Here is a 12,902-nt window from a genome sequence, read left to right as displayed (position 1 = left end):
GTTTTATGTAAGAAAACAAAATCACCAACCATTCATGTTGAATTTGTAAAATGTGAGAGCTAAAACAACTTCTTACCAATACCAGGTTAATAAGATTAGTATTTATATGAAACCAAGCCCGCGTACCCCAAACCTTCATCTTAAATGGAAAGCAGATGGCTTTCAGAGGAAAAATAAAAAAACTCAGCTTTGATTACTTTTACTAATTATATTACAGCGCTCCTACAAACAAATTTACTACCAACTCTTTCCCTGAGCTAAATATTGATCACTACACTACAGTAAATGAAACATGAAATAATGTACTAGATTATAATAGCCAGGTTCCAATCCAAACTTGCCACATCTCAAACTGATTACTTACATTATTAACCAAAGTATCCTCCATCTTTGTGTTATTAGTAGCCACAGTGTTAGGCAGAGAAGAAGAGGGTGTAGTATAGTCTGTTACAGACTCCTGCGAAGTAGTAATAGAAAAAGAAAATACATTTTAAACTGAATTAATTGCTCACTTTTTTTTTTTTTTTTGAGTCTCGCTATCATGCGGGCTGAGTATAGTGGCATGATCTCAGCTCACTGCAACCTCTGCCTTCCAGGCTCAAGTGATTCTCGTGCCTCAGTCACTGAAGTAGCTGGGATTACAGGCATGAGCCACCATGCCTAGTTAATTTTTGTATTTTTAGTAGAGATGGGGTTTTGCCATGTTGGCCAGGCTGGTCTCGAACTCCTGGTCTCAAGTGATCTGCCTGCCTCAGTCCACCAAAGTGCAGAGATTACTGGCATGAGCCACCACACCTGGCCAAATTGCTCACTTTCTAATGATAGCCTAATAGTTGTAAAGTTGTTCTGGAAGAAAGCAGAAGACAGCAGACTTTAAGACTCAACTCATTCAATTAATTAACTAACAATGGAAAAATACGACACAGACTCACCACCAAAATGACAGCATTTCAACTACTGCTGCATTCTTGTACATTTAGTACTAGGAGACTCTGTCAATAGTACCAAATATTTATTTCTGTGGGTTATTAAAATAACCTTTTATGTGTTTCCCATGTTCATTCTATAGCTCACTATCAATTACCAAGATCTTAGTTGTTGTAATTACTTAGGTTTTAGGGTATACTCCTTGTTTCCTGTCACAAATCTCATTTTGAAATATGGCAGAGTAGGACCACATAAGCTATTATTTATATGATTTCAGTTGCATGGCAATTAAAAAGAGAATAATATTCAGATAATATAAAAAATTGCATGTAACTTTTTTCTCAGTGAGTTTATGTCCCAGAGTCAACATAAAATGGCAGATAGGTTTGCTATTCCCACAAGTGTCAGTTCCCATAGTTAATCAACATATCTTGTCTTAATGAGTATTTTTAGATACACGTTTCATTCAATGTGGCCCCTAAATGTGAGTTAACAGCCTCTAGTGCTCAACCAAAGAAACGGTTATCTGTTCTAACTATGAAAGAAAACTGACTATACTGGAGTTACTAAAAGTCTGCCTTATTTCCTGACTTTAGAATGTCACCAGTGGGCAAGATAAAGCTCCACGGTAATTCTATTTACATTAAAAGTCATATAGAGCCATCTTTCAAAGCATTCCGATTTTGTGTAGATGTTTTTCACTTTAAACTACTCAAATAGTCCAGAATTTAGAGTAAGTTTCCTCAAAAAGAAATATAATTTGCTATAAAGAATTTCTTTAGATTACATATGCATACTAGGAAATAAAATCTTCTTTGTAGAAATAACCTCTAGAGTTATATGCCTCAGCAGGGAAAATAAAAAGCAGACTGTTGCTGTTCTTCTCATTCATTTTAGACATGGTTTGCATCTACTGAACTGGAAATCCCTACATGTGGCTTACCTTTGCATTAGTACCATATTCTGCAGATGATACCGAGATCATTGTTCCTATTTCAGCAGACATTTCTGAGACTGCTTTAGTTTCCTTTGTTGTGACAGGATCTGTGCCTCTGACTGTAGCTGCGCTTGGTTTCTCTTGTCCTTCTGGCTCCACCTGTTGGGCATCTTTTACTTTTCTATTTTTTAATGAACGTTCCTTTCCAATGGGACCAGGTTTATGTTCTTTGTTTTCTACTGGACTCAAATCTGGAAGCTAAAGTCAAACGTTTATGATAAAACTATGTTTATGATAAATGAATATCTTTCATCATTGCATCATGATCAAAGATATTCATTAAAACTAAGTTCAATTTTAAAACTATTATTTGCTCTTCATGTTATTGGCTTTCATAAAATTTTATCTGGATTATAAAGTATATTTACCTTCTGGGCTTTGATAGGTCCTGCCCGTGGCTGCTTCTGCCGCTGTTCTTTAGGTTCAGGTATCTTGTCAGCAGATTTTTCCAAAAGCACAGGAACAACTTCATTTTCATTTCCATTTGAAGCTGGAGCACCAAACTGAATTGTATCAGCTCCAATTTCAAGTCCACTTTCTTGACCATTCTTCGCTCCCTAGTAAAAGAATATTTTAAAACTTGCTTGCAAAGCATAGTTCAGATGTGACCGATTTATGAAGTACTATATAGTTTAAGTACAATAGAAGGTTTAAGGCAATCTACATATTAACTGAGATTGACATTAATTATATTTTAGGAGAATTTTCTCTTAACTGTTGTTTATCTGAACAACTGATAAATGAAACTCGCATAAGACTGAAGTTTTTAAAGTCCTGGCTCTCCTGAGTGTGATCATGGGCAAAGCACAGCTTCAAGCTGTTTCCTCATTTAAAACAATCGTAAAAGCAACACACAAAGACACCACTACCAACAAACAGATGAATGAACTGGAAATAAAAGACAGTAGTTAAGTGTCACCTGCTTCTCAGAAGTCTGCTTTGAAAATGAAATTTAAGAAATATAATACAAACTTTGTGATTGGTAACGTAGAGCACACATCTAAGCAACAATCCACCAATTAAACAGTTAATTTGGGCCGGGCATGGTGGCTCACACCTGCAATCCCAGCACTTTGCGAGGCCGAGGTGGGTAGATCATGAGGTCAGGAGTTTGAGACCAGCCTGACCAACATGGTGAAACTCCGTATCTACTAAACACAAAAATTAGCTGGGCGTGGTGACATGCGCCTGTAATTGCAGCTACTCAGAAGGCTGATGCAGGAGAATCACCTGAACCCGGGAGGTGCAAGTTGCAGTGAGCCTAGGTTGTGCCACTGCAATTCAGCCTGGGTGACAAAGCGAGACCTGTCTCAAAAACAAACAAACAAACAAACAAAAAACCCCAGCTAATTTGTTGAGCACCTTCTTTGTGCTAATCAGATGTGCTAATCAGTCTACCTGCACAATTTGCATTCTAGCAGGGAAAGCAAATAAAGAACTAAAAAGTCAGATAAGCAATATGCAAAAAGGGTTAAGAGACCAGCTACTAGACTGGTAGACAGAGAAAGCCCCTGAGGAGGACACACTGACATTGAATCTAGAAGACAAGATCAGTGGAAAGAGTTTAGGGAGACCACATACCTAGGGTAAACGTCAAGAACAAAAAAAAAGTCAGTGAGGCTGAAGCATAGCAGGTATGGGGAACAGTTGTAGCAGACAGACAAGCAGGAGGTTAGGTGACCTAGGGCTTTGCTACAATTAATCTTTTCATGAAAAGACAAAAAAACAAAACAAAACTAGTGTCAAAATTCAACTAAAGCTTCTTTTAATAATTGAATCACTACTCCATGTCATTTTTGGCATTCCCAAACCTAGCATGGTCAATTACTACATAAGGTTAATGTTGTATCTACCAGGATACAATGTCAAGAGTATGAACAAGGCATGTAATTCAGATTTATTTTTAATATCTAAATAGTCACCTTCAAATACAGTCATGTGCCATAATGATGATGTTTAGCTAACGATGGACCACATATACAAGGGTGGTTCCATAAGATTATAATATCGTATTTTTACTGTACCTTTTTCTATGCTTAGAAACACAAATACTTACCATTGTGTTACAACTGCCTACAATATTCAGTATAGTAATAAGCTGTATAGGTTTGCAGCCTAGGAGCCATAAGCTATACCATCCAGGTTTTGTGTAAGTAGACTCTATGATGTTCACACAATGACCCATTTCTCAGGATGTATCTGTGTTGTTAAGCAATGCATGAATGTATTGGAAAATACTGATGTAAATTAGAATAAAAATTTCTTTGCTTTAGTCAATGTTGAAATTCTACAGTCAGTTAAGTGTACAGTTGGAAAAGAAAATGATGCAGTAAGTAGATTGTGAAGGTTATTAACTGTATGTACAAAAATGTTAAGAACTTGTACATATTGAGTAGAAAAACAGAAAAATAACTGTCAAGTTAATGACTATTAGAGAATGTTATATCCCTTGAAACGAAAGTGTTTATGAAAAATACATAATACAAAGAATGATAAAAGTTTAGACAATATTACAATATCAAGTCTTTGTAAGGCTAGTTGGTGTAACTAACATTGATAACTTTAAGTAAAATAATCATTAAGAGCTCTATTTCACCAGAATAATCCAAGAAAAAGTCCTTTAGGGAATTCTTTCCATCCTATGAAATATCAACTTTGCTAATACAAAATTTTATCATGAGGAAAAACTCCAAAATAATGTATGACATTCACAAAATATCATCTTCTATACAGAAAACATAAAGAACATAAAGACAATGAAGAAAAAAGTATGAGAGAAAAATGAGACACCACTAAAATATTTTGCTCCACCACTGACTGAAGGTAAGTGTAAACACCCAATTCATCACTGTAAACTTGTAGAATGCCTGCAAGAAAAATCTTGCAGTTGGGAAACAATCTTCCACTCTGTACTTCATACCAGCATGAAAAATCCTGAAATGCTCTCTATGACTAATCATAATGCTAATACCAACAGGCAGAAGAAAAAGTACTAAAGTGAAACTCTTAAATATTGAATGCAGTGACTCTTGAGCTGTACAGAGTTCCCTGAAGAATCTGTAACATCAAAACAGATGATGAAGTCTATTCTAGACCTACTAAGTCAGAAAACTGGAGTGGAGACAGAAGTAGCAGGAAGACTTCTTTAACAACAACAAAAAATCTTTTAGCACCTATAGGCTATACAAAAATTAAAATAAAAAAATTAAAATCTCAACTATATTTTCTTCTACTGCCCTATTTTTTTCTGTACTCCTTTATAGCAAAATGACATTCATATACAGTTGGCTCTCCTTATTTGCAGGTTCCATATCTGTGGATTCAACCCAGTATGGATGGAAAATATTCAGAAAAAAATAATAAATGGTTGTGTCAGTACAAGAACAGACTGTTCTTTCTTGTCATTATTCCCTAAATAATATAGTGTAACAACAATTTACATAGCATTTACATTGTATTAGGTATATAATTAATCTAGAGATGATTTAAAGTACACAGGGAGGTTGTGAATAGGTTATATGAAAATACTGCTTCATTTTATATGAGACTTGAGCATCCCTGGGTTTTGGTTTTTATGGTGGTGAAAACCAATCTCCATAGATATGGAGAGAAAATGGTACTCATCTTTCCTTTCATTTTCTCTTAAACTCACTCTTTCATCCAGGCTTTCATCCCTACTACTCTACCAATAATGTTCTTATCAAAGTCATCAGTGACCATCATATAACTCCAACTATCAATTGAACACCTACATTAATTGACCTGCCAGTAGCCATCTGACACACTTACTCTATTCCTTCTTTGAACTTATCTTTCACTTGCCTTTTAGGATACTTCTCTAATCACTTAGCTTCTCTAATTCCTACATTTCCTGGAGTCAGAAAGCCCCAAGACTTAATTTTTGATTCTCTTTCCTAACTACTCTCATTCTCCCTTGGTAACCTTATACAATTCTATCACTTTAAACATCATCTATATGCTAACGATTTCAAATTTGTTATCTTCAAACCAGATGAACTCTTCTGAACTACAGACTCATATCCAACTACCTGACATTTCCACTAAGAGGTATAATAAGCATCTTAACTCTAACATGTCAAAAACTGAACTTCTTATCTTCACCCCGAACCAGATCCATTTAGAACGTTCCAATCTCAGTTACTGAAAATTCTAATTATTTCCTACTGTTCAACCCCAAAATTTTGGAGCTAACTTTGACTCCTCTGTCCCTTCTCATACCCCATTTAACATTTTAGTGAATCTTGTCAGCTCAATCTTTAAAATACTCAGAAACCAACTATTTCTCATGACCTTTCATGCCACTTCCCAGGTTTTAAGCTATCATCATTTGATTATTGTAATATCCTAACTTCTACTCTTGCCACCTATGGATTATTTTTCACAGACCACCCAGAATAATTTTAGAAGTCAGATCCTGTCACTCCTTGCTCAACACCCTCCAATGTCTTCCTACCACTTCCAAAGGCCCTGCAGGATCCACCTGCTACTCAGGTGTGACCTCCAACTTCATCTATTCTCTTTCCATCTCTTACTTCACTCCAGCCATATGAACTTCCCTGAACTTCCTCAAACAAACCAAGTGTGCTGCTGTCTCATGGCATTCGTATTTGCTATGATCTGAACTTGGTATCTCTTTTCCTAGGACATTCGAATAGCATGCTCTCTTATCTCCTTCAAATCTTTAACTCAAGCATTATCTAAGTAGGCTTTTGTGGTCACCCTATATTAAACTGTCTTTGTGAACCTTGGAAAATTCCTTATGTACCTTCCCTGCTTTGTTTTTCTCCACAGTGCTGATCACCATCAAACACACAATATGTTTTTTTATTAGTGCTTTCTCCTCACAGGACAATGGAAGTTCCATGAGGGTAGGGCTTTTTGACTGTTTTTAGTCCCAGTTTTGTAAGCCCACAGGTTAGAACACTACCAAGAATAGTGTGAGTGCTTAATAAATTTTCGTTCAATGAATGAATGAAGAATCACTGACCCCTAATAGTCATTTACCAGTATCACATTTGAGAAATTATGTCAGAATAACAATCTGCTATAAAGTTTCTAAATACTTATACTACTTAGGTCTCAAGATAGAAATACGGGAGAAAAGTCCAGAAAACAATAACTGCACTTTTATTTTCTGTATCATTAAGATCTTTCTTGAGATTAAATTGAAAACAAGTGTTTAATGTCTAAAAGTGACACACCTTATAAATGTAAAGATGTAGCAGCCAAAGTATCACTTGGGAAATTGTTAGAAATTTATTCAAACCTCAACCCAGACCTAATAAGTCATGAACTATGGGCATGGGGCTCAGGAATCTTAAGTTTTAATTGCTCTCCAGGTTAATTCTGAGGCATGCTATAAGTTTTGTTTTGCTTTCCAGATGGGGTCTTGCTCTATCACCTAGGCTGGAGTACAGTGGCACAGTTATGACTTTACTGCAGCCTTGACCTCCCAGGCTCAAGTGATAGTCCAACCTCAGCTCCAGAGTAGCTGAGACTACAAGCACATGCTACCACAACCGGCTATTTTTTGTTTTGTATGTAGAGACAGAGTTTTCCTACATTGCCCAGGTGGGTCTCACTATGTTGCCCTGGCTGGTCTCAAACTCCTGGACTCAAGCAATCCTCTCACCATGCTAGGATTACAGGTATCAGCCACCACACCCGGCCACAATGAAGTGTTAGGGAAAACCCAGCACACTGACCCCACCAATGCTGTTAAAAGCCTATTCCTACCTCCGATGAAGCAGCTGATCCAAACGATGTTAAGGGCTTATTCCATGCACTGACTGAAGGTGGCTGTGGTGGACTAATGGGACCTACTGGAAAGAAGAAACCATAGGAAACACGATTAAGATTTAGAGTCTAATAATCTCTAACCCATTTAACCCTTTCCTTAATCTCCTATTGTTTGGCTATTACTAGCCAGGCAATAAAACAATCACTTTTCAAATCACACTTACAAAGATTATGTATCAATATACAGGCATACCTCAGAAACATTGCAGGTTCAGTTCCACACCACTACAATAAAGCAAGTACTGCAATAAAGCAAGTCACACTAATTTTCTGGTTTCCTAGTGCATATCAAAAGTTCTGTTTACATTATACTAGTCTAATATGTAACAGTATCATGTCTTTAAAAAGGTACATACCTTAATTTAAAAAAAAAAACCACCACTAAAAAAGAAGCTACTCATCATCTTAGTCTTTGAATCGTAATTTTTTTGCTGGTGGTCTTGCCAGTGGAGATGTCGATGGCTGCTAACTAACCAGGATGGTGTTTGCTGAAAGCTAGCATGGCTATGGCAATGACTTAAAATAAGACAACAATGAAGTCTGTAACATTGACTATTCCTTTCATGAATGACTTCTCCGTAGCATGTGATACTGTTTACCCATATGGTAGAACTTTCAAAACTGGAGGCAATAGTCTCAAATCCTATTGCTGTTTAATCAACTAAGTTTATGTAATATTCTAGATCCTTTGCTGTCATTTCAACAATGTTCACAGCATCTTCACCAGGAGATTTCGTCACAAGAAACGACTTTCTTTGCGTCAGAGTTATTTCCTCCACTGATGTCTTGAATTCCTCCAAGTCATCCGTGAGAGTTACAATCAATTTCTTCCAAACTCCTATTAATGTTGATATCCTGAAATCCTTCCACGAATCACTAATGTTCTCAAAGGAGTCTAGAACGGTAAATCCTTTCCACATGGTTTTCAAATTTCTTTGCCCAGATCTATCAGAGGAATCACTGTCTATGGAAGCTATAGCCTTAGAAAATTATTTCTTAAATAACAAGACTTGAAAGTCTAAATGCTCCTTGATCCATGGGCTGCAGAATGGATGCCATGTTGGAAGGCATGAAAACAACATAAATCTTCCTGTATTACCTTCATCACAATTCTAGGGTGTCCAGATGCCCTGTCAACAAGCTTATATTTTGAAGGAAAGCTTTTGAGCATTTTCCCCCCTGAGCAGTAGGTCTCAACAATGGGCTTAAAAATAATAGGTATGGGCTGGGCATGGTGGCTCATACCTGTAATTCCAGCACTTTGGGAGGCCGAGGTGGGTGGATCAACCTGAAGTCAGGGGTTCGAGACCAACCTGGCCAACATGACAAAATCCTGTCTCTACGAAAAATACAAAATTAGCCAGGCAGGGTGACGTGTGCCTGTAGTCCCAGATACTCAGGAGGCTGAGGCAGGGGAAACTGCTTGAACCCAGGAGGTGGAGGCTGCAGTGAGCCGAGATCGCGCCACTGCACTGCACTCCAGCTTAGGTGACAAGAGTGAAACTCTGTCTCAAAAAAAAAAAAAAAAAATTAGGTATGCCATTTTGTAAACAGATGTGATGTCACCTAGGCTTTGTTGTTCCATTTCTAGAATACAGGCAGAGTAGATTTAGTATAATTTTTAAGGGCTCTAGGATTTCAAACATGGTAAATGAGCACTGGCTTCAGCTTCAAGTCACCAGATAAATTAGCCCTTAACAAGAGGTCAGCCTGTCCTTTTAAGCCAGGCATTGACTTCTCCTCTCTAGTCATGAAAGGCCTAGATGGCATCTTCTTCCAATAGAATGCTGCTTCATCTACATTAAAAATTTATTATTTAATGTAGCCTCCTTCATCAATTATCTCAGTTTTGGATCTTCTGGATAACTTGCTGCTTTACCTTGTGCTTTAATGTGATAGAGGTGGCTGCTTTCCTTAACTTCCTGAACGAACCTCTGCTAGGTTCAAACTTTTCTTTGGCAGCTTCCTCACCTCTCTCAGGCATCACAGAATTGAACAGAGATGGGGGTCTTGCTTCGGATTAGGCTTTGGGTTAAGGGAATGGTGTGGCTGGACTGACCTGCTACCCAGACCACTAAAACTCTGTATCAGCAATAAGAATGTTTTACTTTCTTATCATTAGTATTGATTACTGAAGTAGCACTTTTCTTTTGACCTATCGTGGCTTTCACCATGCCTTCTTCACTGAGCTTAATCATTTCCAGCTTTTGATTTAAAGTCAGACGTACATGACTCTTCCATCCACTTGAATACTTAGAAGCCACTAGAGGGTTATTAATTGGCCTAATTTCAATACTGCTGTGTTCTTAAAGAATGGGGAGGTCCAGGAGAGGTAGAGACCAGGGTACAGCTGGTCAATGGAGTGGTCAGAACACACAAAACACTTATCAATTAAGTTCACCATCTTATTTGGGTGTTCACGGTACCCTGAAACAACTACAATATCAAAGATAACCGACCACCATAACAGATAAATGATGAAAAATTTGACATAGTCCAAGAACGACCAAAACATGACACAGAACATGAAATGAGCACATGCTGTTGGAAAAATGACACCAGAAGACTTGCTTGACACAGTTACCATGAACTTTTAATTTTTAAAAATGCAGTGTCCACAAAGTGTAATCAAATGAGGTATGCATGTACAAGTCTCCCCCAAACATTGCCTATTATTTTCTCATCAACACAAAATTATTTCCGTAAAATATAATATGCTTGTTAAACATGCTTGAAACAAACATTTTAAGAAAGTTAAGAGAGGATTACTATTACTTTTTCCTACAATAAAAAAATGAGATGGCTAGAAAACACTTAATGAGTATATAAATAAAATTGAAAAGAAACCTCAGTATTCCCATGCCATTCCCCACCCCTCTCTTCTCTTTTGTAACTTACATTTCTTAGAGATATCATTCAGCACAGCTGGTGGGGCCACCTTGTTATCCCATAATTCAGCTGTCAGAGTGCCATGTGACTGTGGGGTCTGGATGGATTTTCCTGAGGCTACGTAATCTGTGCCATTAGGTGTTTGAGCTGAAGGCAGCCTAATTGACGGTGGTGGCTGTTTTGAAGGCTGTGATGGAGTCTGTAGTGGATTCTGGACTGGTTTGTGGGTCTGTGCTTGAGTCTGGGCTGGAGCAGGTGGAGCGGAAGTTGGGGCTGCGACTGGGGTGGTGGCTGGGGCTGGGGCTGAGGCAGGGACAAGTGGGACTGAGGCAGTTGGGGCTGAGGCTGGGATAGTTGGTGCTGTGATGACCGGGGCAGCTGGGGAAGAGGCTGCTGGGGCTGGTGTTGGAGCTGAAGTTGGTGCTAGGGCTGAAGCAAGAATGGGAATTGAGGCTGAGGCAAGAATGGGGACAGAAGCTGGGGTTGAAACTGAGGCAAGGATGGGGGTTGGAGCTGGGGCTGAGGCTGGAACTGAAGAAGAGGTTATAGCTACAGCTGAAGTAGAGGCTGGAACTGAAGCTGAGACTGAGGCTGAGGCTGAAACTGGAGCTAAGGGTGAGGCTGGAACTGGAGCTGAGGTTGAGGCCAGAACTGGAGCTAAAGTTGAGGACGGAACTGGAGCTGAGGTTGAGGCTAGAACTGGAGTTAAGGTTGCTGGAACTGCAGCTGAGGTTGAGGCTGGAACTGAAGCTGAGGTTGAAGGTGGAAGTGGAGCCGAAGCTAGAGGTGGAACTGAGGCTGAAGACTGTGCTTGCTGGATTCCTGTAGCCTGTTTTTTGGCAAATCTTGGAGGAAGCTTAGAAGTCTGGCTTCTTCCTTTTTCATTTGCATTCTTTTTGTTCCAGACCTTAAAAAATTAACAGGGATAATTTTTGTCAAAAATGCGGCTGAAAGCAACAGTTCATAAATGTAACTTTTAACAAAACTAACTTCCACTAACTTGGCTGCTTTACTTTGCACAATAGGTACTCAAACTACAAAATGTCAGCGTTGCTAATAAGATTTTAAATGATGAGAAGCCAAGATGATATTGAGACAAAAGACAAATAGGTATTGTACATTCTCGACATACAAGTACACAATTCTGAAATTCAAGAACTAAGAAAGTTTGCAGTAAATTCATTTGGCAACAAACCTTAACTAAGCTAACAAAATGCGACTTATAGTCTTAACTCATATATTTGCCACAGACATTAATTTGGGCAGTGTGGCTGTTATGATACAGGGGAGATGCACTACTATTTTACCTTCCTAAATAAATGACTTCTGAAAATTTGGTTCCAAGGGTTATATGCAATTAAACGAATAATTTATCTTGATTCACACTGTGTATTTAAATGAACTAATATAGATTACAACAGATACTTTTGTAGTCCAGGAATCCAAAATCTACTGGTTCGTGACATTTGTGTTCATTAGCTTTCCAAGATAATTTAAAATCAACTCAACTTTGCCTTGGGGCAAATAAGGTATCCCTAGTATACAATATGTTGTTAAAGTAAAGATGGTCTTGAGGAAGCAGCAGTTGCCATTCCAAGATGGTCAAATAGGAAAGGCTCCGGTCTTCAGCTAGCAGTATGATCAATGCAGAAGATGGGTGATTTCTGCATTTCCAACTGAGATACCTGGTTCATCTCACTGGGTCTGGTTAGACAGTGGGTGCAGTCCAAGGATGGTAAGCCAAAGCAGGGCAGGGCATCACCTCACTCGGGAAGCACAAGGGGTCGCGGGATTTCCCCTTCCTAGTCAAGGGAAGCCATGACAGACTGTACTTGGAAAATTGGGACTCCCGCCCTAATACTGCACTTTCCCAATGGTCCTAGAAAACGGCAAACCAGGAGATATCCCGTGCCTGGCTCAGTGGGTCCCACGCCCACGAAGCCTTGCTCACTGCTAGGGCAGCAGTCCAAGATCAAAGTGCGAGGTGGTAGCTAGGCTGGGGGAGGGGTGTCCGCCATTGCTGAGGCTTGAGTAGGTAAACACAGCGGCCGGGAAACTTGAACTGGGGAAGCCCACCTGCATTTCAACCAGGTCTGCCTGCCTCTGTAGACCCCACCTCTGGGGGTAGGGCATAGCTGAATAAAAGGCAGCAGAAACTTCTGCAAACTTAAATGTCCCTGTCTGACTGCTCTGGAGAGAGCAGTGGTTCTCCCAGCATGGTGTTTCAGCTCTGAGAACAGACAGACTGCCTCCTCAAGTGGGTCCCTGA

At 39.0% G+C, this 12,902-nt stretch overlaps 1 protein-coding gene across 15 annotated transcripts in view; it reads right to left on the bottom strand.

The window, feature by feature from the left end:
• PRRC2C (proline rich coiled-coil 2C) overlaps positions 1-12,902 on the bottom strand; it is a 106,363-nt gene that overhangs the window by 25,520 nt on the left and 67,941 nt on the right. For 13 of the 15 annotated variants that reach the window (XM_033198270.1, XM_033198262.1, XM_033198276.1 and 10 more), the window contains 5 exons: positions 10,643-11,540; positions 7,682-7,767; positions 2,293-2,481; positions 1,871-2,122; positions 365-457 (listed from right to left, as the gene is read on the bottom strand). In XM_033198270.1, the coding sequence (XP_033054161.1) occupies positions 365-457; positions 1,871-2,122; positions 2,293-2,481; positions 7,682-7,767; positions 10,643-11,540 (1,518 nt within the window). The remainder of the gene's footprint in view (positions 1-364; positions 458-1,870; positions 2,123-2,292; positions 2,482-7,681; positions 7,768-10,642; positions 11,541-12,902) is intronic. The other 2 variants (XM_033198264.1, XM_033198269.1) reach the window with 2 other exon arrangements.

This window comes from Trachypithecus francoisi, unplaced genomic scaffold (genome assembly GCF_009764315.1).
Source record: "Trachypithecus francoisi isolate TF-2019V2 unplaced genomic scaffold, Tfra_2.0 Lachesis_group5, whole genome shotgun sequence".
Taxonomy (NCBI): domain Eukaryota; kingdom Metazoa; phylum Chordata; class Mammalia; order Primates; family Cercopithecidae; genus Trachypithecus; species Trachypithecus francoisi.
Note: the sequence above shows the minus strand (reverse complement) of the source record. Positions and strands in the feature narration are given on the sequence as shown.